Below are 27545 nucleotides of genomic sequence, written 5' to 3' on the forward strand. Positions count from 1 at the left end.
TAGACGGGATTTGTCTCTTCCATATAACGGAAGAGATATCTCTAGGCACTTTGATTGAATAGGACTATTGAAACGCATGGTCATACTCAAATAAATCAATATAAGATATTAAATTTATTTCGTTAAGTGAGTCTACTTAGAGTAGGGGTGTAATCGAGCCGAGCCGAACTCTTGAATGTTTGAATTTGGCTCGTTTATAATCGAACCGAGCTCGAGCTTTATTTAACGAATATATTCATGACTCACGAGTTTATTCGAGCTTAAACGAACTTAATAAATATAAATTATAAATTTAAAAATTCATTAAAAACTAAAGTATATATTGAGAGAAAATTATAATATTCTTATTAAAATTTATAATTTTATTCTAATAAATAAATTTAATATATTTGTCTATATGTTTCATAAATAAAGTCTAAAATATATAAATTCAATATTAAAACTATTATTTTTTATTTAAAAGTTGATTCATGAGCTTAACGAATATGTTCACGAGCTAACGAGCCGAATATTGTAAAGCTTAAGATTGGTTTGTTTATCTTAACGAGTCTCATTAAACGAGCTCAAACGAGCTTTTATTGAATCGAGCTTCGAATAGCCCATGAGCGACTTGGTTCATTTACACCCCTAACTTAGAGGTAGAGAAACACATAGATTGATGAGAAGATGACACGGTCTATACCTCATGAATCAATCTAGATATCAAGGACAAGAGGAATGAGTTATACAAGATAATGGTAACAGACAGATTAGGTTGGATCTCGATATTCTCATCACTTGGGTAGCAATAATGCATTGCTAGATGCCACTCATTGTTTGTGTATCTAAAATAGTTTTAGAAACACTACCAACTTTACGAGAACTTAATGAGTCACACACAAAGAGCATGTTGATTTAGAGATAGGTTTATTTTATGGTTTCAAACCTTAAGCTTATTGGATTAATAAGTTAATCTAATTGAATTAGCTCAACCCACCTAGAAAGCCCACTACAAGAAACCCTAATGGTTAGGTTTTCTTTTTGATATTCACCTTAAATAACCATCTTTTTAAAGAAGGCAAGAAGGTGAAGAGTTAGCTTCTTCTTTGATTGCCACCTTAAATAACCATCTCTTTATTGCCACCTTTAATAGTTATCTCTTTAAAGAGGACAAGAAGGTGAAGAGTTAGCTTCTTCTTAAATTGTCACCTTAAATAGTCATCTCTAGCAAGAAGTAAAAAGTGTGTGAGACTCTCCAAATTTCTAAGTTCGAGGGATAAACGAAGAACGTGCTTGTGTGGATCTCTAGAGGCACAAATTCTAATCACGCTCAGATCAACCGGACTAGCAATCTTGTAAGGATTGTTCACGCATCAAAGATAATAATCCTATTCGCTAAAATTGTTACAAGAGTAGTTCTGCATTCGCATAAATCTCTGAAGGGATCAATTTCCGCTGCATTTTTAATTTTTTTTTTTTTTTTTGCTATAGATCCCAACAGTATCAAGAGCGTTGGTTCTCTAATGGTATGGAAAGGAAAACAACTGGTTCCAAGCAAATTGCCTCGGCCTTGAGGAGCTCAGTCTATTTGTGTATTTCCTTTATTAGTTTCGCAAGTTTATTTGTATAGTACAGAAGCTAAATTTGTTCATCTGCCGGAAATAATTTCTAGAGAAATTTACATTTAAATCACTCACCCGTAGAATAGTTGCCACACCTTCAGGATAGAACTCTCTGTGCCGTGCTGTCCCAGGAAGAGGATCGCCCTCATCAACCTGCTCTGCCTTTTCACCTTCTTCTCCACTTCCCTTATCTGGCAAAAGCATGTCGGTAAATGCTCCCATCTCATGTAATTTCTTACAAGCAGCTAAACAAACAGCCTGTATGTTACAAACTTTTTAGACTAGCAGAAAGAGGAAAATTTCATCTGAAAGACAAAAAGCTTCATGCAGTACCTGTTGGGCTATGCGAATAGAACAGCATAAAGGACCCTCTAACTGTTGAAATGGTGCATTGCAAGGAAGTTGAAGCTTACACGAGTATTCAGTCAACCCTCCTGGTCTCTCGTGCCGTTGAATAATAAATTCAGGCCGAAGTATTGAATATCTAGTTCATAGGGCACACATTAACAAGAGAAATTAAGAAGTAACTGAAAAACAGGTGGTTTCAGAATCTAAATATTAGACACCTGTCACTTGGTAATTGGGAACAATAGAAGTGTATGAGTCCAACTGCAGAGTTCAAGCTTACAATTGCACCAGTTGATTGAACTTGGTACACAGACCCTGATAATGTGTCTGCTGAAGATAATCTCTGAATATCCTTAAGATGACTAAGATCTGTTCGCTCTATAGCTTCTTTTCTTAGTGTCTCCTCACTATTACGAGCATTTCTTAAGAAAGTTTCATGTGACAGATTCCCTCTGGAATTGAAAATTAAGGCTTCATTATCAAGCAACCCTTCTTAAAATAACACTAAAGCAATTAGAACTTGGAACTGACCAACAAAAAGATACATATTATATACCTTTCAATCATCAAAATGTAGTCAGAGCCAGGCTTTCTAGCACGACCTCTTGATTGAATATAGGCCAAAACTGTTTTTGCAAGGTCAAAGCGAATAACAACATTGCATTGCCTAATGTCAAGTCCTTCTTCAGCAACACTTGTGGCAACCAATAAAGTAATCTGTAAATAATACACAGCCACAATATTGGATATGAATTTGCAAATGAACATTCTAAACAGATCAAGTTTAATCTAAGTTTTTGCTAATTTTGAGATTGAAACATCTACAAAGTTTAACATTGATCTAGATTTAACATTGAAGTTTCATGAAAGATCTCAACATTGCTAGATTTTATATTGGAGTTTCACAAACATTCAATTTCACGACTCAAGATTGTAGCATGGATTTATTATTTCCAAGTATTTTCCCAAACCTTGTTGAAACCATTGCATTTTAATTATATTCCACATAATTAACTACAAAATATTGAAGATATCATACACGGCCATCGCGGAATTGAGCAATTGTGTCTTGCATTTGACTTGTACGCATTTCCTGATTGTTGTTATGTCCTATCAGACTTGCACATTTAATAAAACTTAATGATGGGAGTTCTGCAAAGACCTGCAAACATGCTTCAACTCTATATCAGCATTTTTCTAATAAATAATAGAATCCTTTTAAAATAAAAATAAATAAATAAAATAAATAAATAAAAAGATACAAAAACCAAGATAGGAATAACCTTTGGAAGGACTAATGCCGCAACAACACGCTCAACAAAAATGATGGCATGAAAGTCCTCAGTGTGCTGATACTTGAGAAGTATTTTAATTAGTGCTTGCACCTTAGGAGTAACTTTCCCATCTGCCACAGCAGCACCTATTATGACATCTACATGTTCTCCACCAGAGACCGCTGAAAATGTATAGCAAATTACAGAGTGATGATACATGTAGCAAAAACAGCATTCAGTGCATATCAACTTGTATCAGATCTAACAAACTTGAAATTTAATAGGTTTAAAACCAAGACTAGGATGATCACTCAAAACAATGAGAAGGTACCAAAATCTCATAAAAACATAAATTTTGGGAGGCATTAAGCATGCATCTTGGCTAGCTAATCACTCTGTATGCTGTAATGAAAATGTATTGCAGAAAAAGCAAGCCAAGAACACGAGGTCAATCAGATTTGGCTGAACAAAATAAAAGGTTCCAGTTGAATTAAATTTCAACCTGTTCAACCAAAAAAACAACCTAAGGGATGACTGATTGAACCCTTTGCCAACTTTCAAGAGACTACCTAAGTTTGACATGGCCCTCAAAAGATTCTTCCAATTCAATATGCAAGAACCTTGTGACTGATAATGTCAGCATTGATCCACTAGTTTATCATATCAAGCTAGCAAGCAAAGAAGGTTCAATGGAAAACATAAGACATTGATCAGCAACGTGATTCCAACTATCAAATCTCTATTGAAACCAATTAAACAACAATAGCAGACTAGTCAACGAGCAGAATATGTCATATCATGTTCATGACTTTTGTCATGTCAAGAAAAGCATAGCTAAGAGTGAGCCACATGAAAGCTCACCAAACACAATCATTATAATAATAGTTATAACACATTATATGATTAGAACACACAACAGAATTCAAGTTCCTACAATATTTCTAAATCTAATGCTTGTGGTTGTGCTAATTCATATAGCATTCTCACTAGTGTTGATTGAGTGTTTGTCAACAAGATGCAAACATTTGTCATTGGTTGACAAATGTATATGACAGTATGACCTAACAGTAGCAAATACCCCAAAAACAATTTGAGATGCCCATATGACTTGCTACTCATTTAGTTGAAGCTCCTACTGTAAGGTCTCACTAGTGTTGAATGGTAAAATTAGGAAGTTTTTGGGATAAGCCTATTAGGCTTTGAGGGAGCTTGTTTAGGATATCAATTAAGTTAGGAGTGAATAGATTCAATTAACCTAAGATGGAGATTTATTAACCTAAGTATATAAGTCTAAACTAAGTCCTATTCATTCCCTCATTATCTTCTCATCCTGATTCTTACCCCCCTCTCATCTCCTCCGCCTCAACCCAAGCCCTCAACCCGTGCCCTAAGCCCCGGCCAGCCGTCGCCGCCACGCCGGCGATCTCCTCGGTGAACATCACCACAAGTCGCAGATTTCCGCGACCACCTTTCACCACCGAGCGTCATTCTGTGGGCTAGAGTTCCCAGCAGCGGCAAGAGGAAGGCAAGTAGATTCCTCTAGTAGGTATGGGATGAGTGCTTTTCCAGTAGGGTAGAAAGATGAACCAGATTCTGTCTCTGTTATGAAATCAAGGTTTTCTTACCCGGTTTCTTCTCTTTCTGCTGCGGATTTAGGGAGTTGTTACCCGGTTTTCAATTATTTCATTGCCGCCTTGTAATAGTTTTGTTTCATTGGAACGGATTGGGAGTTGTACATCGCTGATGGTTTTATTTCCTTGCACCGTCTTCGTGAGGGTTCTTGTTTTGATTTCTGATCAGATTTGGAAGGTGGGGGTTCAGATTGGATGTGGTATTTGTTTTCCGCAAGTTAGTTGTGAATTGGGGGACAGAGCTAGGAGATTGTAATGCAGGATTTCTTGGGTTCATGCTCCTTGTGAGGGCTACAAATTTCTGGACAGAATGGAAGTGCTGATTGGTTGCGTTGTGTTTTTGCTTGCTCTTTGGGTTGGCTTCGGTTTTGTTGAGTAGATTGGAAGTGATGTTTTGGTTGTATGGTGTTTTGCTCCATGTGTGGGCTTCGGTTTATGCAGAATGGAATTGTTGTTTGGGTTGTGTGTGTTTTTGCTCCTTGAGACGGTTTCAGATTGCAGGGCAAATTTGCTTTGTTTGATGTTGTGCTCTCTTTTCCATGAACTCAAGCTTTTGGGACAGAATTAGTAGAGTAGAAATTTGTGTGGATAAAGTAGTTGTTCTTTCAATATTCCTAAGATATCTAGATGGGAAGAACTATGCATGCTTTCTTGTATGGAATGGTATGATTGAGTATGTATCTCCTATAAGGATAACTAGAAGATTATGAGAAGTGACAGTACGGGATGGACGCCCCAGGATGAGCTCCGGGGAGGGTCCTTCCAAATATGACTGATGATGCAATGTACGATGACTTCGGCTAGACGAATATAAGTTCTCCTAAGAGGTACCTCTCGGTGGTTCATGATTAGGGACCAAATAAATGTACTCTACTGACAGTCACCACATTTGCATCATGCTTATTTATACTAAGTTATGTTTAAGTATTCTTTTATGAGTAAGTATGCCATGCTCAAAGTTCTCGAACTTTATTCTTACCAAATGAATGCCTAAATTTCCTCTTATGTATAATTAAGTTCATCCTCCTTATTTCCTAATTTTTGCTACTCATGTCATTTACCTACTAGTGCAATACACTTGTTGGGTTCATGGACTCGTGAAATAAATGATTAGGTGAGGAAGATGTCACCAAGGATGTGGAGATGGAGTAGCTGAGGAGATGAGATGGAATGCATTGTTGAGCAATCCCAATAGTCCGTGCGACCATGTATTTTGGTGTTTGGGCAAAGGGTTTAAGTTAGGTTCACCCTTGTATTTGATATGTGTACTTGAGTTGTGCAGGACTGCAGGATACACATGTGACTCAGGTTGATGGCTTCTGGTCCAGTGAAAGATGGAGCATCCGAGGGATCGTGGACAAGGCAGTGAGGACAAGGGCTGAGGGAAGCGATTTCGAGGCATACGCGAAGGATGGCATTGGGGACGAGCCGCGGGCTTGTATGCATCCGAGGGACGAGAGCCAAAGGAAGTAGACTTGAAGGCAAGAGGTCAAAGCTGCGAAGGAAGTATCAAATGAGTCGTAACGGTGAGGATCCGAGTGCTGAGTGATTGTACTCGGGTATTAGTCGACTAATGGTTTCAGCAGTCGACTGGGCAGTCGACTGATGCTTTTGTTCACTCAGCCATTGTGGAGCAGTCGACTGCTACTTTTAGCAGTCGACTGGTATCGAACCGTTAGGATCAACTGGTAGGCGGGGTTTCCAACCCACGGGCTATATAACCAAAGCTTGGGAGCTTGGTTATAGCTGACGAAATTGGACTTGATTAAAGTCTAATTAGTAGTCTACAAGTGCTCAAGAATTTCCCTTGTGTCCAAGAGGTCTTGGTCAGTTTGTGATGAGGTTTCTGGTTTGAGCTAGTCGGAGTTTGCCGGGGACTAATCCACCGACGGATTGAGGGATCGTCCACCTTACGGACAACCGTGGAGTAGGAGCAAGCTATCTCCGAATCACGTTACATCGACGTGTTAGCAGTTTGCTTATTCTTTCTTAGTCTTTGTATTTCCTTTAGTGTTTAGCTTGTTTGTTTTGTTTGTATTCCGCTGCGTAAGCTAACAAGTATAGGAAGAAGCGATCATTTGGGGGTGTCATCTATCTAAACCCCCCCTTTCAAGCCAGCCACTGATCCCCTACATGCATAGCACACTATCCGGGGGTCCCCAAGAGCATGTTAATAAATTTTGTCCTTTGATTTGATTATGTTGTTATGAGTTGGAGACTGTTGGTTTGCCTATTCTGGTAGGAGTCCATGAATTTTCCATTCGAAAGGTATATGTTGAGTTGAGGTTCACATGTGATGCAATTTTATTTATGTCAAAAGTAATTGTAGTACTTTATGTTATGGAGTCTCAAGTAAGGAGTAATGTTGATTGACAAATGTATATGACCTAACAGTAGCAAATACCCCAAAAACAATTTGGGATGTGTTTTTTTCAACTTTATTTGTTGTGATTTACATATTGGATCGAGCCCAACTATTTGCTACATAACCCATATGACTTGGTACTCATTTAGTTGAAGCTCCTACAAAATTTTATTAGTCTGCTAATGACAAAGTCATGGCCGGTCTCAAGTCCGGATAAAGGAGGAGAGTTGCGTTAGGCTAGGCCAACGTTAAAACTATAGCAAATGTTCAATAAATGGATCCATTAAACTATTGTGTTAATACTAGGTTGTTCTCGGAAAAGAGGTCCAACTGTAATATCTCGACAAGGACCGTTACATCTCTAGAACCCGGGCATAGTACTAAATATGCAAGATTTAGCGTTGCAGAGTCCGACTATAACATATCGACAAGGACCGCTACGTCTCCATAAGAACTTGAGTGTAGTGTTAAATAGGCAATAGTTCTCACACCATAAGTTGGATAAGAACAAATATGATAGGAATACTAATAGTCTAATATTTGAAACATGGAATATAGAAACCCTCATTGGTAAATCAATGGAAGTACTAGATACAATGATTAGAAGAATAATTAGTATTTTGTGTGTACAAGAGATAAAATGAGTAGTTAAGAAGTCAAAGATGATAGAGAACTCAGACTTTAAGTTATGATACATAGGAAAGAGTAAAGTAAGAAATAAAGTGGGTATTATTGTAGATAGTTCATTAAAGGATGAATTTGTTGGAATAATTAGAAAAGTGGATCAAATTATAGCCTTTAAGATAATAATGGCGAAAGAAACTATAAACATAATTAGCGTATATGCACCGCAAGTAGGATTAGATAAAACTATCAAATCAAGGTTTTGGGATGACTTCAATGGAGTATTACAAAACATTCCGCCAAATGAAATGATTTTAATAAGAGATGATCTAAATGGGCATGTCGAAGTGAAAATGAAGAATATGAGAGGATATATAGGAGTTATGAATTTGGAACGAAAAATGAAGAAAGAAAAACTTTATTAAATTTTACGATAATATATGACCTTATATTAGCTAATACATTTTTTAAGAAAAGAGAAGAATGCTTAGTCAGTTCAAAAATGCGAATAATAAATCGCAAATTGACTTTCTTATGATTAGGAAGAAGGATAGAAAGATTTGTAAAGATTGCAAGGTCATCCTGAGAAAGCTTAACTACTCAGCATAGGTTAGTAGTGTTGGATATACGCCTCAAGCATAATATCAATAAAAAGAAAATATATACAAATCCTAGAATTAAGTAGTGAAAATCAAATGATATGACGCAAAATATATTTAAGGAGAAGGTAGAAGTACAAGTATTAAGTGAAATATATTACATTGGATAAAATGGTATCAAAGTTGAAAATAGTAGCTAAGAATATATTCGTTGAGTCAAAAGGATATGCACTACTAAATAAGGAATCTTGGTGATGGAATGAGAAAGTACAAGAGAAAGTGAAGAAAAAATGAATAGCTTATAAGGAATTATATATTTGTAAAAACGAAAAAAAATTTAAAAATACATATATACAACAGCCAAGAAAGAGGCTAAGAAAGTAGTGAACGAAGCAAAGAATGAAACTTTTGAAAAATTATATTAAAAATTGGATACAAAAGAAAGAGAAAGAGATATTTATATAATAGCTAAAGTGAAAAAAGGAAGACAAGAGATCTTATCCAAATAAAATGTTTTAAAGATGAATGTAATAGAGTACTAATAAGCGATGGAGAAATCAAAGAATAGTGGAAAAGATATTTTCATAAGTTTTAGGTGACCAACTTAACTTAGGTAATTTAGTAGGTCAAATGAGTATAAAAATTTAAATTTTTATCGTAGAATTCAAACTTTAGAAGTAGAACATGATTTAAATGGGATACACAATGAAAAAATCATTAGACCATATGATATTCCGATAGAGGTATGAAAGCGCTTAGGGAAATAAAGTATTAAATGACTTACAAAATTATTTAATATAATATTAAAAATGATAAAAATGTATGATCAATAAATGGTAAGTGCTTTAGTTTCCTTATATAAGAACAAGGGAGACGTATAAAATTGTGCAAACTATAAAGTTATTAAACTAATGAGTCATACCATAAAACTTTAGAAAAAAAGTAATAAAAAAATATTAAGGAAGAAGACGACTGAAAATTAATTTAGGTTTATGCCTAGAAAATCGACAATAGAAGTTATACATCTTCTTAGACAACTAATTGAAAAATATCGGGAGAAAAATAAGATCTACACATGGTATTATTGACTTAGAAAAAGCTGATAGAGTTCAAGAGAAATTATATGGAGAATTCTAGAAAAGAAAGGTTTTAGCGTAACATATATTAAATTAATTAAGGATATGCACGAGGATGTAACGACTCGAGTAAAGACTTCAGGCGGAATAACTGAAGCATTTCCAATAAAGATAGAGTTACATTAAGGATCAGCAAGTCCCTATCATTTTACACTAATTTTAGACAAACTCACTACACACATTCAAGATACAGTACCATAGTGCATATTGTTTGCAGATGATATTGTTTATGGTAGATGAAACACGTAAAGGAGTAAATGATAAACTAGAATCTTGGCGGAAAACATTAAAAAGGAAAGTTTTAGGCTTAGTAGAATAAAGACAAAATATATAGAATTTAAGTTTAACAATATTCGACGTAATGATACAATTGCAAAGATAGGAGATGATGAGTTATCCAGAATCGAGAGCTTTAAATATTTAAAATTATTTTTGCAAAACGATTGAAGAATTGAGAGAGATGTCTTACATAGAATACAAGCAGGATAGTTGAAATGGAGGAGAGCGTTGAGTGTTTTATATGACCGTAAAGTATGTCTAAAACTTAAAGGAAAGCTCTACAAAATCGTAGTTAGACATACTATATTATATGGAGTTAAATATTGGACTATGACACAAACACATGTACAAAATATGGGAGTTACAGAGATGAGGATGGTAAGGTGGAAGTGTGGACATACGAGAATAGACAGAATAAGAAATGAGAGCATTAGAGAGAAAGTCGAAATTACATCTATTGAAGGAAAACTCCGAGAGACACATTTAAGATGGTCCAGGTATGTACTTAGATGACCAATAAATGCTCCAGTTAGGCGATGTGAAATTATGATGAACACACATATCAAACGAGGAAGAGGAAGACCAAAAAAGACTTGGTTAGTAATAATAAAATAAGATAAAATTTATTTAAGTATAGATGATGATATAGTACGAAATAGAGCTTAATGACGTAAAAGGATCCATATAGTTGATCCCACCTAGTGGGATAAACCTTGGTTGTTGTTGTTGTAATAACAAAGTGTGTGTAACTTATATTTTTATATTTAACATTATGAAAAAAAAAAAGTTATACACAAGATGTGTATTAAAGTCATCAGAGAAAAACTACCCACTAAAGGCACTAACTGACATTACATCAACCAGTGAAATAACTTTAATGATTAATTAAACCTATTTTACATCACACTAGTTTTATTTGGGAAGCAAGACATTGGAATATTGGATATTTCTGTATTGGACTAGCAATGTGCTATCGGTCCAAAACTTGGCTGGAAATAACTACCTAAGCTGACCATGCATATAAGCACCTACATGGTACCATTCTGGCTAAGGTTGTGCATGTATAACCTGAAATTTATAAATCAAACTAAACCAATCCGATTAAAACCAAAAATTCAATTTATCAACTTTATCAGTTTGGTTTCAATTTGCATACTGCGTAAATATTGGTTTTGGTTTGAACTTGCACAAACCATTAAAACTGAACTGTTAAGTCTTCAGATATATATATATATATGCGAGAGAGAGAGAGAGCTTAAATTATAATTTTTGATTGATTTTTTATTAATTTAACTATGGATGCAAAATGAAAAGTAGGACCCAGTGATATTCCGATAAAGGTATGCAAGTGCCTAAAAAAATAAGATATTGAATAACTTATAAAGTTATTCAATTCGATATTGAAAACGAAAAAAATGTCTGATGAGTGGAAATACTCTAATTCTTTTATATAAGAATAAATGAGACGTACAAAATTATCTAAACTATAGGGATATTAAACCAATGAATCATATCATAAAATTTTGGAAAAAAATAATAGAAAAAAAAACAAAGGAAAAAGATCACGATGACCAAAAATCAATTTGGACTTATACCTGAAAGGTCGACAACAGAAGTTATACATCTTCTTTGACAGTTAATTGAAAAATATCGAGAACAGGAACAAAACTTACATATGATATTCGTTGATCTAGAAAAAATTTAAAATAGAGTTCAAAGAATCCATCTTTTATACTAATGATAGACACATTCAAGATACGATACTATGATGTTTGTTGTTTGCAGGTGATATTGATTTAGTAGATGAAACCTGAAAAGGACAAAATGCTGAACTCGAATCATGGCAAAAAAACACTAGAAGTGAAGGTCTTAGGTTTAGTAGAATAAAGACAATATATAGAATTTAAGTTTAGTAATATTAGACGTAATGGTTAAGATAAGAGATGACGAGTTGTTTGTAACTGAGAGCTTTAATTATTTAGGATCATTTTACAAAAGCGGGAAGGGATTGAGAGAAATGTCAAGTAGAATGTTAAAAAGGAGGAGAGCATTAGGTGTTCTTTGTGATCATCAAGTACCTCTATGACTAAAAGGAAAATTTTACAAAATGACGGTTAGACATGCTATATTATATAGAGCTAAATGTTGGATTATGACTCAAGCACATGAGTAGAAGATGAGAGTTGTCGAGATGAGAATGTTAAGATGGATGTATGGACATAAAAGAATGGACAAGATAATAAATGAAAATATTAGAGAGAAAGTTGGAATTGCACATATTGAGAAAAAACTCCGAGAGACGTATTTAAGATGATACAGACATGTATGTAGATACCAATAGATGCTCCAATTAGGCGATATGAAACTATGACAAATGTACATATCAAAGTGGATGAGAAAGATCAAAGAAAACTTGATTAGCAACAATAAAAAAAATAAAATTTATTTAAATATAAATGATAATATAGTATGGGATAGAGCTCAATAGCGTAGAAGAATTCATATAGTCATCCCACCTAGTGGGATAAGACTTAGTTATTGTTGTTGTATTTATTTTTAACTATAAGTTTCAAACAGAATCAAACTAAAAGTTTTTCGTTTGGTTTTAAACTGACTAAAATAGTTCAGTTTTGGTTTGGATTTTTCAAACTGAAATCCTTTGTTTGGTTTCAATTTTCTTCACCACCCGATAAACCAAAACATGTCCACCCTTAATTCTAGCAAAGCATTGAATAGATCACTGATCGGTATCTTAAATGAAGGCTATAGGAGTGGCATTATTCATCGTAAATTACAATAAACTATTCTGTTCTAGACTTCTAGTGAATAATCAACAAGTTCAAACTGCTGCAGTAATAAATAACCAACTATTTGATCTAACAAATTTAGTGAACAGCGGGTATTTTCCCATATTGAAACTACCTCCAAAAAGCTAAATATTAAATACAATTATAAGTGGTTATATGAGTTTTTATTTCTTGGCTGTAAATCTTAAAGTGTTGAAGAGATAGAAAAGTTTTCTTGAAGAGTTCGGCTGTAATAAGAGCAGGCATACTATGCATACTTTCATATAGATATAGTAATATACGTTCACTTGCACTTGTGCAAAAATTATATTCCAAAATAAGGCAAATCCTAAACAAATATCAAACTTTTTAAAAAGTACCAACCATAGTTATAAAAGTCTTAAAATTCACAATTTGAATTGCACAATTTTATTTGATCCACACCCAAATCAGTTTGAACAATATGAGTGAATTGTTTGGGTCAAGAATCAGTGTGACCCAATATGATTTGAACTAATTCAGTACCAATCAATCAATTTTCAATTCTAAACTTAGCCATTAATTAAGTGTAACTTGACAAATAAATAGTTCTATATAATTAATTTAGGTTAAAGAATCTTCATTCCTTATTCTATTTGTGATTCATCTTCAACCCTTCACATGTCAATATCATCTTCAACTCTTTAAATACCAAAGGTTGCTAACTTCATCGGTGACTCATTGTCAATAACACTTCGGTCATCAAAGGATAACTTCCAAGTGGATATCTGTCAACTCTCTCATTAGATATCTCACAATCAGGATCAAGTTCGTTTGAAGCTTCAGTGGCTTCTTCCGCATGTGTCTTCAATCAAAGGACAAATTTTAATGCTGATTTTTGCAACCAATTATTGACTAGAGGATGATGATGTCCATGATTGTATTTCTTATGCATCCTAACAAATACAACCCTCATCTAGTCATCTTCTACAACCATCATCTACATCTATACTCCTTGAGAACATTCATCCTCTATTGTCCTAACTTCAACCAAAGACATCAATGTCTCTCAACCCTAATCCTCAACAAGCACCATCGAACCTATTGACCAAGACATTAGAGACTTCATCTTTTATAAGAAATTATCGAGGAAGAAAGTGAAGAGGAAAAAAGAAAAGGTCAAGATAGTTAAGCTAGACCAAGATAATAAGGATAATGACATTTAAAGTAGAGAGGATATGGCGTGATTGTGATATATCTCTCTTAGAGTTATCTATACGTGTGTGTATGCTCATACAAAAAATAGATAAAACATTTAAGGACATTTTGGGGATATTAATCTAATAATATAGCCGTTAGTCTCTTTTGTTACATAATTCATTTTAATTATTGGTGACAATATACTTTATTAATCATAATGGATATTCTTGTAAATTTTAGTTAGTTTTCCTACTTATTTATCTGTTTAGCGTCAACCTTATGATTCACGATAATACATGATTTGTAAAATCACCAAAAGAATTCACGATTTCAACCTCAATCAGACAACCTTGCTGCTACAAATTTAACTATTAAGAACACTGACCATGACTGTTAGGTAGTTCGCCCTCCTCAATTTCATCAGCCTTTTGAGCATCAGAGATATGCATATCAGCATCCTTTACACCATTCCCATTGGCAGCACCTTCGGAAAGCTGGCATTGCAGCAACGCAACAACTTTCTTCAGGTATGATTCTTGAAATTTAACATCAAGCTGGTAATTAGCCCTTTCATCATTCTGCAAAACTGTCAAGAAGGAAACTGCAACCTGAAAAAATGTACTGTCATATGTCACTGTCGCAAAAGAAAATATGAAGCAATAATGATTAGAGACCTACCTTGTAAGCACACCACTGCCCAAGCTCACCTAAAGCATAATTAATAGCCCGCAACTTCTGTATCAAATTAGCAGCACCATCACTTTCTGTCCTCTCAGAAACACCATACACCAATCGCAGTTCATCTTTGGAACCAGCATCTCTGGCTCCCATAAACTGCCACTTACTTTTTCTAGAGCTTGAATGAGCAGTTTGTTCGACTTCAACTTCCATTTGTTTTATTTTCTCATGAAGGGACCATAAGACAGCTGCTTTATCATATTGCACAACAATTTCCAAGGGCATTGGGACATGTTTCTCCAGCTCTCTCCTATCCTTCACTGTACACACAATAGAATCTAGTTTCGTTTCAAGATTCCTAATCTTGATTGCACAGTCTTCCTGACTAGAAACTCCTGTAGACAATGGGTAATAAGATTTACTGCTACTCTGAAGATGGAACTTCCAGATGAAATATTATGATTAAAAAAAAAGTATAAAACTGTGTACATAATCAAGCTGGGAAGACTATTAAAAAAAAATCATACCTTTCAAGTTGACAGGAGAAGCTGTCATACCAAAGACAGCTGGTCGATTATCTTTTGAAGTTGTATGATAGAACTCAGACATCACCAAAGAATACGGATGCTTTTTCACAGCATGATGGCATTCGTCCAAAATTAAAAGATTAATTGATTCCATTTTTAGTATACTGTGCCTGAGAATGTTCAACAAGATTTGAGCTGTCATAACTAGAACCTGCAATGAAACACTCTCTTTAAATACAACTAGAGTGCGCTATCAAAGCTCTAATAACAATTTTTCACTTCCGACTTTGCTATCTACAACCATTACAACATCAGATTCCAAAATGCTGCAATAAATTTTATACAATCATCAAGTTGAAACATTGAGGAATGCCACCATAAGGTGATGAAAACTTTTAACAGCAGACTTTAAAGCATACATGAGAGACTAAGAAAACCAAATGCATGAACCTACAAAAAGAATTTTTCTCTAAAAAGCAAAGATTTTTCAAAGAGGAAGTTTATTATCCTAGTTTTAAAACTTCACCTAATTGTTAGGCGACCCTTTTAGAAGGGGGCTCAAGCCGATCACCTAGACGGCCCAAGCAATCCACGAAACAACAACAACCAAGCCTTTTCCCACTAGGTGGGGTCGGCTGTATGAATCCTTTTACGTCATTGAGCTCTATCTCCTATTATATCATCATCTATATTTAAATAAATTTTATCTTGTTTTATTGTTGCTAACCAAGTCTTTTTTGGTCTTCCTTTTCCTCGTTTGATATGCATATTTATCATAGTTTCACATCGCCTAACTGGAGCATTTATTGGTCGTCTAAGTACATGTCCGTACCATCTTAAACGTGTCTCTCGGAGTTTTCCCTCAATAGATGCAACTCCGACTTTTTCTCTAATGCTCTCATTTCTTATTTTGTCCATCTTCGTATGTCCACACATCTACCTTAACATCCTCATCTCTGCAACTCTCATCTTCTGCTCGTGTGCTCGAGTCATAGCCCAACATTCAGCTCCATATAACATAGCAGGTCTAACTGCGATTTTATAGAACTTACCTTTAAGTTTAAGAGGTACTTTACGGTCACATAAAACACTCGACGCTCCCCTCCATTTCACCCATTGTATTCTATGTAAGACATCTCTCTCAATTCCTCCATCATTTTGTAAAAATGATCCTAAATATTTAAATCGCTCGGTTCCAGGCAACTCGTCCTCTCCTATCTTAACAATTGTTTCATTACTTCTAATATTGCTAAACTTAAATTCCATATATTGTAATCTACAAAGCTTAAACCTTTTCTTCTGTGTGATTCCCACATTTTTACTCCTCACGTATCTACCAAAATAATATCATCTGAAACAAGAAAGTAAATCAGTTCTTCAATTCTCGTGTTTAAAGCCACAACATTTTGATCTATGTCTATTTTATCGTTAAGCAACACGTTGACTAAGTCTCCTTCGTTACATTCTCATACACATCCTTAATTAGTTCAATATATGTTACGCTAACACCTCTCTTTCTAAAATTCGCCATATAATTTCTCTTGGGACTCTATCATACGCTTTTCTAAGTCAATGAATACCACGTGTAGATCTTGTTTTGCTCCCGATATTTTTCAATTAATTGTCTAAGAAGATGTATACCTTCTATCGTCGACTTCGGCGTAAACCCAAATTGATTTTCTCACATGGTCTCCTTCCTTAATCTTTTTCTATTACTTTTCCCAAAGTTTCATAGTATGACTCATTAGTTTAATACCCTATAGTTTACATAATTCAGACGTCTCCTTATTCTTATATAAGGAACTAGAGTACTTATCCTCCATTGATCGGCATTTTTCTTTTCAATCACGTTAAATAATTTTGTAAGTCATTCAATACCTTGTTTCCTAAGCACTTCCACACCTCTATCGGAATATCATCCGGTCCAACTTTTTTTCATGCATCTCATTTAAAGTTTGTTTTACTTCTGAAGTTTGAATTCTACGATAAAAATTAAAATTTCGATGCTCATTTGACCTAATTAAATTACCCAAGTTAAGTTGGTCTCCTAAACCTTCATTAAAAAGTTGATGAAAATACCTCTTCCACCGCTCTTTTATTTCTCCATCGCTTACTAATACCCTATTACATTCATCTTTAATACATTTTATTTGACTAAGATCTCTTATTTTTCTTTCTCTCACTTTAGCTATTCTATAAATGTCTCTTTCCCCTTCTTTTGTATCCAATTTTTGATATAACCGTTCAAAAGTTTCATTTTTTTCTTCACTCACCACTTTCTTAGCTTCTTTCTTGGCTATTGTATTTTTTTTTTTAAGTTTTCCTCATTCTTACAAATATATAATTCCTTATAAGCTATTCGTTTTTCCTTCACTTTCTCTTGTACTTTCTCATTCCACCACCAAGATTTTTTACTTAGCGGTGCATGTCCCTTTGACTCACTGAGGACACTCTTAGCTACTATTTTTAACTTTGATACCATCTTATCCCATGTTGTATTAGAGTCATCATATATTTCACCTAATGCTTGTACTTCTATCTTCTCCTTAAATATATGTTGCTTCCCATCCTTTAACTTCCACCACTTAATTATAGGAATTGTATATATTTTCTTTTTATTGATACTATGTTTAAGGCGTATATCCAACACTACTACCCTATGTTGGGTAGTTAAGCTTTCTCCAGGGATGACTTTGCAATCTTTCCAAATCTTTCTATCCTTCTTCCTAACCATAAGAAAGTCAATTTGCGATTTATTATTCCCACTTTTGAATGTGACTAAGTGTTCTTCTCTTTTCTTAAAAAACGTATTAGCTAATATAAGGTCATATGCTATCGCAAAATCTAATATAGTTTTCCCTTCCTCATTCCTCGTTTCAAACCCATAGCTCCCATGTACTCTCTCATATTCCTCATTTTTCACTCCAACATGCCCATTTAGATCACCTCCTATTAAAATCATTTCATTTGGTGAAATATTTTGTAATATTTCATCTAAGTCCTCCCAAAATCTTGATTTGGTAGCTTCATCTAATTCTACTTGTGGTGCATATACGCTAATTATGTTCATAGTTTTTTTGCCACTATTATTTTAAGGGTTATAATTCTATCTCCTTTTTTAACTACTCCTACAACTTCATCCTTTAACAAACTATCTACAATAATACCCATTCCATTTCTTGCTCTACTCTTTCCAGTGTACCATAACTTAAAACCTGAGTTCTCTATCATCTTTGCCTTCTCACCTGTCCATTTTGTCTTTTGTACACACAAAATATTAATTTTCTCCTCATCATATCTACTACCTCCATTGATTTACCAGTGAGTTCCAGTTCCATGTTCCATGTTCCAAATCTTAGATTATTAGTTTTCCTATCATATTTGTTCTTATCTAACCTATGGTGTGAGAACTCTTGCCTATTTAACACTACACCCAAGTTCTCATGGAGATGTAGCGGTCCTTGCTGAGATATTACAGTCGGACCCTATAACGCGAACTCTTGCATATTTATCACTACACCCGAGTTCTGGAGATGTAGCGGTCCTTGCCGAGACGTTACAGTCGGACCCTGCAACGCGTTCCTTCCGGGGAACAACCTAGCATTAGCACAATAGTTTAATGGATTCATTCATAAAATATTTGTCATAGTTTGACGCTGGCTGGCAACCTAACGCAACCCTCCTCCTTTATCCGGGCTTGGGACCGGCCATAACCGGTCATCATGACCAATCCACGAAAGCCTAAGAAAAAATATTTTTCTAATAAAATACTAATTTAATGATTATAAAGTACTCATAATTCTCCCCATTACCCCATCCCAAAAGACTTTGTTCAGCTGAGCCTCCCACCTAATACTTATCTTCCCTAAGTACGTTTTCCCAATTCTCTTACATCTTTTCAAATTTATTATTAAATTTTTCAATATTTGATCACAATACACTTAGAATTTTTTTTTGTAATTACTTTTTAGTTAAAATATGAAATATGAAACAGTTAGTTGTTGTTATGTATCTAGTGTATACTAATATCAATTATGACTTATTTATTTGTGATTAATTATGACATATTTCTTTGTGAGTGTAAATTTGTTTACAATTGTTCTATCTATATATATATATATATATATATAGACACACACACAAAAGAAGTATTAAAAAGCGGCTCCAAGATGCCTGGCGCCTGAGTAGGCAATAAAATATTATTACAAAGGGACTTGAGCAATTGGCATTAAAATATTATTAAAATAAGATCATACAATCAAATCTAAAATCATAAAAGTTAAAAGAGTTTTAAATGGATTCACAACAATAGACTAAAAATTTTAAAGTACTTAAGAGGATAAAGAAAGGATGCACAAAGTTCCCTCCAATACGAGTCCCAGGCTAAGAATTCTAAAATAAATAAAAAAAAACAGAAAATAATCACAAATTTAAAAAAAACATTGTAGGGCTAAGAATATATGTTGAAAAAGATTAGGAATATATGAAGAAACAGAAACAATAGAAGCGGTTGAATAAACTTAGTGCAAGTAAACAAATCTAAAGAAGGTGTGAAAACCAAAATTAATTGAAGGGCTAATAATAAATGATAAAAAATTATAAATATATGAAGGAAAAGAAGCAATAGAGAGGACATGAAACAAAATTTATCTGAAAAATAGAAGAAAAAAATGGTTGACGTTGGGTGAAGAGGAAGTGTGAGCATTGCTAAAATCAATGGGTTGAGGTGACGTGGGATGTTAAACAATTAAAAAATTTAGGATTATTTTTATCAACAAATGAGCCTAAAACTTAAGAGATATATATATATATATAAAATTATTTTACCCTAAACATGCATGGACCTCATAAGCAATTCGCTTAGGTAAGTCATCTACCGAGCCCAATAAGCCAATTAGATTAGGCTAACTTTTGAAACACTCTCTTACTAAGGATCGCCTACCACCTAAGCCGCTTTTTAAAAACCTGTATATACATATTAGTTATTTTTAATTTAATAGTCTTCTCTTCTCATAATGGTAAAGTTGTCTCCATGTAAGGTCACTAGTCGAGTATCGAAAATAGCCTCTAGCAAAGCAAGATAAAGTTATGTACAATAGACTCTTGCCTAGGACCCCGTATTGGAGGGAACTTCATGCATTGGACTGCCCTTTTATTCTTCTCTTCAACCACTTAAATGTTACACAATGAGTCAATCGCCTACCGATGGGAATCACCTTTATAAACTTTGTTTATTATAATTGTTGTTGACTCCAAATAGTTGAATTTACACTACTTAATGATGCAATAATTGTTTCTTGAAAATTGTATCTCAACAAGACTTATCAAAATTATTATTCTTTTTAAAATATCTCAATTATCATTAGGTTTTCCCATCAATATCTTGCTAAATGCAAGAAAGTTAAGGTTCAATTATCATGTGTGCATGTTTTTTTCTCAATCTTTACACAACATTACACACTGATATTGCAATTAGCGTATAACTTTTTATTAGAGTACTTCAGATGTTGCAAGAGAGATTTTAAATTGAACCAAGTTATCATTGATACTTCTAGAAAGATCATAAATGAACAGTCCATCACACAATACAAGTATCATTCACAACTGACTTTGGGCACCTAATTAATATCTAAGGATATGATTTTGGACGTGCCATAGAACACCATGCACAGAAATCCAACTTTACATGACTAGCTCAGAAGCATTTAGTTCATCTTACCATTCCTATAGATGTATAGAAGGAAGAATAATTGGAATGGCTAATAAAATTATTGTTTTAGTGTTAGAGGATTTCAGCCACAAAAGAAATCAACATATGTCAATATTATGTGAACTGCTAAATGTGGTATAAGCTTTGGATAGGACCACAAACAATGAATTCGGGTATTTAGCTAAGAACCTTGAGATAATACCATGCTAGCACGGTTGACTAAAACTTATTTTATATTCTTACAAACTTGTGAAGCTAATTAGTCTCACTTTGGTTTAAAAATCGTAAGCTAGATTTAGGCTAATGTGGATGAATAATTAGCATGACTGAGAGGGTGAACCAAAATAAAGTGAATACCATGAAAATAAATCAGATAAATGCTCATAAGTAAAAGATATGATTATGAGCACACTCTCTCAAAAGCTTGTGGAGACCAACCAGGTAAACCACCTTGTGCTAGCGGGGTTAAGGAAAGGAAAAGATCTCCCCAACAGCAAGGGGGAAGAAAATGCAAAAGGAAGCAAGATGACAACAAAAATTTGTCAGCAACACTTTCACTCTATTTTGTTTGTCAGAAAAAGAGAAAGGGAAGAAAATAATTGAAAATTTTTTTTCTCCATTTTCCTTTATATTAATTCTATCAAGCTTGCAAAAAAAAACTAAATGAGCAAAAATCAAAAGTGTGCCCCTATTATTGTTTTTATCAAAAGGGTGCCCCTTTTTAGAAAAAATATCAAAATAATGCCTCAGCGTATTTCTCATTCCGAAAATACTCTTATTCCAATGTTATGTTGTTGTAGCAGCTATGTCGTAATTGTTACGTGCGGCAGCTATGGAATAGCTATTACAATGTGTTAAAATAAACCGGCTCAACTTAATTAAAGTTACTGTACATAGAAAATTGTTATATCAAAATACTTTTTAATCAACTTAGTCAAAATTACTTCAACTCAATCAAAATCAGTTTAAAACTATTATAACAGTTATTCTCAATAGCTGCTACAAGTTGTAGCAGCTATGGTGTAGCTGCTACAATTGTAATAGCTACGGACAATAGTTGTTATAGTAGTGCTGGCCCGATTTTAACCAACTTGAAACAATTTTGATAAGTTCAAACAATTTTGACCAAATTGATAAAGAGCATTTTGACAAAATAGTCCATTAAGTGTTGTAAATTTGATTAAATTAAGGTAGTTTATTTTAACATGCACGGGTATAAATGGTAGTAGCTATGACATAACTCTTACCATTATAGCAACTATGGATAATAGTTGTTACAACAATGTTGACCTAATTTTGAAGTTGAAAGCAATTTTGATCAAGAAATTTTGACCAAGTGATCTATGTGCAATAATTTTGATTACAGGGTGGTAGCTTTGCTACAATAAGGCAAGGGGTTGATTTCAGGCGTATGCCTTGGGAAAAAAAACTCCTCCCACCTAGTCACTTGGCGGCCGACTATAAGATGACCCATGATTTACCTCCCTTCACATAACCTGGGACGAACTATGAAGAGCACCTACAATAATTTTGATTAAATTAAGCTAGTTTATTTTAACATGTCATAGTTTCTACAACAATGTTGGAATAAGGGTATTTCTAGATAAGAAATATATTAGGGCACTATTTTAATATTTTTTAAAAGGGGCACCCTTCTAACAAAAAGGGTGATACGAAGTGACCATTTGATTTTTGCCCAAATTAAACTTGGCTTACAATGGAGCTCATATCCAACCTTACAAAAATTAAAGATATTTTCTTTTCAAATATATTTATGATTTTTTATGTTTTTAACAAATAAAAAATCAAAATTTAAGTTTCCTCCCCTTCCTTTCAAAGAAACAATTGAATGGAGAAATGTATTTCTTTCGTTCGAGAGAAATCAAAACTAGAGAAATCTTTCTTAATCTTTTCCTAAGAGTTTTTCTCCTACCCTTTCTTTCCCGTATCTCCCTTATAGGAAATAGGTCTTAAGGAATATGATCATGAACACACTCTACAAAAAAGCTTGTACCAACCAACTTGGTGGACCAAGTTAGGCAAACTAATTAGGTAAACCATCCTGTGCTAACACTCAACTAAAAGCTATCAAGGCAATATGAGCAAATTTACCAACCCACTACACTTCCAATGAAGGACCTTGAGAATGAGTTACCTGTGCGCTGCCTCAAAAAAAGGTCAAAAAAATGCAATACTTCCTGCAGAAGACTCCAGGTCAGTTTTGAATCAGACATATTTGTTCAAACAAACACATTCTGCCTACATTAGGATATGATCTTTGCATTCTAAGATGTATAGTCTTCCAAACAAGTTTTAAAGCCTATGGTTGACTGGATGTTGATGTGGGTGGATGTTCTATGTTGAAGTGTGATTGAACCAAGGAATCCATAGTCATAATCAACAGAAAAAAGTACCTATAAAAGAAATAATGGACGGAAAGGAACCAAAAGAGGGATTAGAAAAAAATAAATTTTGAAAAACAATATATGCTTGTGCATTTGTACAATTGAACTTGCAGTTTATTGTATTTATCCTCATAAGAATATGTCTGAACCTGAAAGCTGGCTAAAGGCGTATAATGAAAGAGTGACGACTTGCAGCCTAGATAAGTAGGTAAATTTGGCCAAAATTGGAGGACCATCCTTGAAACATATTCTACATCTCAACAGATCAAGCATATTCTACATCTCAACAGATCAAGCCAGTGATACCTTGAGCTAACTCCCTTTGAAGGTTTTCTTGTGAAAATGTCGATCAGGAACCTACTAATACTATATGCTGGACATTGGTTCCAGGATTTGACCAAGGAATATGTTGTACCAACTGATACAGGTGAATGCATCAATCCAATATATAGACTATAGCAAATCCATGTTCAGCCTTCAGCAAAAAATCCTCATGAAATAACCCAAAGACTAAAGAGGGAAGTCAAATGAATTAGCTTGCTGGACTGACAGCTTGGAAGGTTAGTTCTAAAGAGATGATAGCTCATGGGATGCAGAAAATGTTTACTTCAATAGAAGAATTAACAAGGTCATCAGCATCTAAGCAATAGTGAGACTGATGGATCAATTAATCAAAATAATACATTAAGGACCAAAATAGAGAAAAGAGTTTCTTGCCTGTTTCGACTCAAATTCACGTTGCCATCTTCTGGCATCCCAGAAATCCTGACCTGTCTCTCCGCAGTAATGCCCAACTTTATACCCAGTCCTTTCGCGAATAACCTCAGCTTGCTAATAACAAAATTCCTGATAAATAGAAGATCAACAAACACTCAAAGATATAACCTTTTCTGACCCAATACCTGGTATACAAGGGGAACCTTTGGTACCAAAAATACTGCCAGAATCTTCCTATTTTCTTTGAGCATCTCTGTGCAGACACTTTGGATAAGCATTACTGCAATCAAAGTCTTCCCTGCGCCAGTCTCCAAGAAAGCTATTGTGTTCCTCATTTTGGCCTGCTCAAGAACATCTAGCTGGTACTGACGGGCTTGCTCCTCAGTCGGCTTTTCTCTCTTCTCTTGAGGTCTCTTCTCGGGGCTCCTCCTAGCCTGCTCTGCGTTATCAAGTTTAGTCTTCTTCGCTTCCCTGTTGGCACCTGATTCCCATGAGCCAACTCGGAAGATAACCTTACCAGACTTATCCCGCTCCCAGTACCCTCCTCTGCTATCCCTCTCCCTCCACTCCCCACCACCATCCCGCTCTCTCTTTCTACCCCACTCGCCGTCTCTCCTCCTCCAATCGCCACCCTCATCTGGACGTCGCGGACGACGCCACGCTGAAGATTCCCTGTAGCGATCACGGCGATTAGCCCCTCGCTCATCCCTCCGATCGCATACTTTCTCCTTCGTACTATTGTACTTCCTCCCACCATTCCAAGCGCTTCCATCCTTATCTTCTAACTTGACAACTTCACGGCGATCCTTAGCCCCATCGCCTCCACAACTGTTCTCCACAGACAAACACTGTTGGACAACAAGCTCAGCTGCGACGGGGACGTTACTGGCAGGTTCCACTGGCGGCGACAGCGGCATGAGAGAAGAAGGGAGTTGGTCGCCATTGATGCTGTCGAGGATGCGGTCGATCTCGCCGAGGAGGCCTTCCTCGTCGGTGTGGTCGAGCGAGGGGAGGGCGGAGGGGTCGAAGTCAGAGAAGTCGATGCCGCAGAGTCCACTGCCATCGTCCTCGCATACGTCGAACCAATACGAGACCGGATCGCCGCCGCTGACAAGAGTAGCCGCGTCGCCCACCACCCCGGACAATGTGGAGTCGCCCCCCATCTTCTGCGCCCCTCGACCCCTAAGACTTCTGCTCCAAGCAACCCGTCGGAATCCCAAAATAACAACGAGATTAAAGACAGAGGGAGAGAGAGGCGGTGATAAACCGTACGAATCACGCAAAAAAGCGAGAGTGTGTGTGTGGGCGACGAAGGAATCGAGTTCCTGGATTCGGCGGTGTACCAACGCGTCTCTCTCTTCTTTCTTTTCCCTAGCTCGCTTTACGCATCCATAAATTTTTTTCTATTTGGCCCCCTTTCGAGACCCGCTTGCTCGGCCGCCGCCTCCGCGAGAAAGCGGAGAGATTCTTTCGCTTCGCTGCCACAAGTGCAACTTGCAAGCGCTGGGAGACGAAACCACGCAGGATAGCGAAATAATTCGGAGCCACCTCCGACCGCGGTTAGGTTAATATCAATGAGAATAATAAAAATTAATTTAAAAAAAAAAAAGTTAAGGCGGTGTTGTCCATGGTCGGTTCTTGCCTTATTGGCCCATGCGACGCTGTCATGGCTTCTGGCTCATCAGCTGCGATAAATTTGATCAGAACTCAGAAGCTACTTTCCTAGCAAAATTTTAAATAATGACCTGTTTACAATTTTATCCGCGGGATGCATAGTTCATTTAAATCATAAAGCGGAATTAATGTTAAAAAATTGGGGAAAAGTAAGGAGAGTAGTGCAGATGTAGCTGTTGTGCTCTATTATGTCAGTTCAGAATTTCCTATTTAAGATTTTGCGCTTGACTTGTTGATGTTTTCATACGTGAAATTAGTGGAATATACACATCAAAAACTAAGTAGGCATTAATAACTCTCCTTAATGTCGTTGTCTCCCTGCAAGTGTACCGACCTTTGCCATCTAGAAGAGTGAAGAGGACCTTCTTTCTCTCTCTTTTCCTCTTTAGTTAAGATCAAGCATAGCTCTTAAATGACTTGCATCAAGGCAACAATCCCCATAACAAAATCATCTTCAAACTCCCATTTGACCATTAGCCACATGATCGCTTTAAGGCAATAAAAGGGATAATCAATTGGAAGAAGGAGAGGGGAGCTAGTTTCTAGATAATGCTCACTTTGGACTCACCCTAGTTCAACTTGAGGTCTATTCATTTTGTTCTAATTAAAATAATTTCAATTTAAGCAAATGAACTAGTTGGCCAACGCACGTAAACCATAATTAGCCCTTTTAACTACTAATTCCTAATCTATTCACTCTTAGGTATATAAAAGTGAAGCACTTGATGAATTGGTAGTTGATACCATCGGTATTTAGCTGGCTCCAAGTAGGGTTGTAAACGAGTCGAGTCGAGTCGAGCCGAGTTTTGGGGTGTTCAAGTTTATTTGATAAGATAACCGAGCTCAATTCAAGCTTGGCTTGAGCTTGACTTGAGCTTGGTTTGAGCTTGGTTTGTTTAGATGTTACCAACCTCTCAATTCAAGCTTGTTTGATTGTTTAAAACTTTTAATTGTTTGATTGGTTATTAAAATTGATAATTTAAATTTATTTATTTATTTTATTTTATTATTTATTTAGCATATTGAAAAGAGTTTTATTAATAAATATGGTTCGTGAACATTGTTCACGAATATTGTTCATGAACGTTGTTCACGAACGTTAACGAGCTGAACACATATGTGTTCAAGCTTGTTTGTTTAGTTTAACGAGTTATTCAAGTTTGTTTGTTTAATTAATCTTATGTATATTGAACGAACATAAACAAGCTCTTATCAAGCCGAACATCAAACTTGTTCATGAACGCTTGGTTCATTTACAACCCTAGCTCCAAGTCAGCAAGATGCATCCACGTGTCCCTACCCTGAAGCACTTCGTCACACTCCGTGCTAAGTGGATTTTTATCGCCGCATCATCGCAATGACATTTTTGCCGCAACATTAGAAGTAGAAGAGAAAAGTTGCTCTTAGTGATTGTATAAATCTCATGGTAACAATTTCAATTTAAATAAGTAAGCTAATTTACTAATTCACAAATCAAATCTCACAATTGTCCTTCTTAACCACTTGCTCCCACCTTCACTTCAAACCGTACACACACCAACTCCACCTATTCACTTTATTTAAACTTCCAACCATCTAAGCACATCGTGAGTCATGACCAAACTATAGGATTATAATGGTCCAACTAGGAGGGAGGATGAATAAATGAATGCCAATTCTTGTACAATTACAAACTCAAAACAAGGTTAGTAGTGAGTGTACATGTGTGAAAAATATATATAATCATGATAGACGAAATAATACTAAGAATACATATGAAAGTATAAAATAAAGACAACAATATTAGCATTATAAACTATATATGGTCCAGAGAGCTCATTTATAGTACTCCATAACCTATGACATATTTGGTGCATCACCCTCATAGGATTCCACTAATCCATCTCTTCACAAGAGGCAATGGGGTAAATCTCTATAATTTTGAGTATGAAACCTCTAAGGTACTAACCTTGACCCAACAGATGGAATTTCCACATGCTCTCAATGACCTTGACCCAACATAGAATTTCACC

At 35.3% G+C, this 27545-nt stretch overlaps 1 protein-coding gene across 3 annotated transcripts in view; it reads right to left on the reverse strand.

Annotated features, from left to right (window-relative positions):
• Positions 1–25393, reverse strand: part of LOC122038525 (endoribonuclease Dicer homolog 1-like) — a 40285-nt gene extending 14892 nt beyond the window's left edge. The window contains exons 1-11 of one of the 3 annotated variants that reach the window (XM_042598315.1): positions 24045–25393; positions 23860–23973; positions 15028–15238; positions 14501–14895; positions 14208–14430; positions 3233–3405; positions 2989–3111; positions 2506–2666; positions 2168–2401; positions 1935–2085; positions 1677–1859 (exon numbers count right to left, since the gene is read on the reverse strand). In XM_042598315.1, coding sequence (XP_042454249.1) covers positions 1677–1859; positions 1935–2085; positions 2168–2401; positions 2506–2666; positions 2989–3111; positions 3233–3405; positions 14208–14430; positions 14501–14895; positions 15028–15238; positions 23860–23973; positions 24045–25022 — 2946 coding nt within the window. In that variant the 5' untranslated portion in view covers positions 25023–25393. The remainder of the gene's footprint in view (positions 1–1676; positions 1860–1934; positions 2086–2167; positions 2402–2505; positions 2667–2988; positions 3112–3232; positions 3406–14207; positions 14431–14500; positions 14896–15027; positions 15239–23859; positions 23974–24044) is intronic. The other 2 variants (XM_042598314.1, XM_042598316.1) reach the window with 2 other exon arrangements.
• Between the last annotated feature and the right edge of the window lie 2152 nt (positions 25394–27545).

This window comes from Zingiber officinale, chromosome 1A, assembly GCF_018446385.1.
Source record: "Zingiber officinale cultivar Zhangliang chromosome 1A, Zo_v1.1, whole genome shotgun sequence".
In the NCBI taxonomy this organism is placed as follows: domain Eukaryota; kingdom Viridiplantae; phylum Streptophyta; class Magnoliopsida; order Zingiberales; family Zingiberaceae; genus Zingiber; species Zingiber officinale.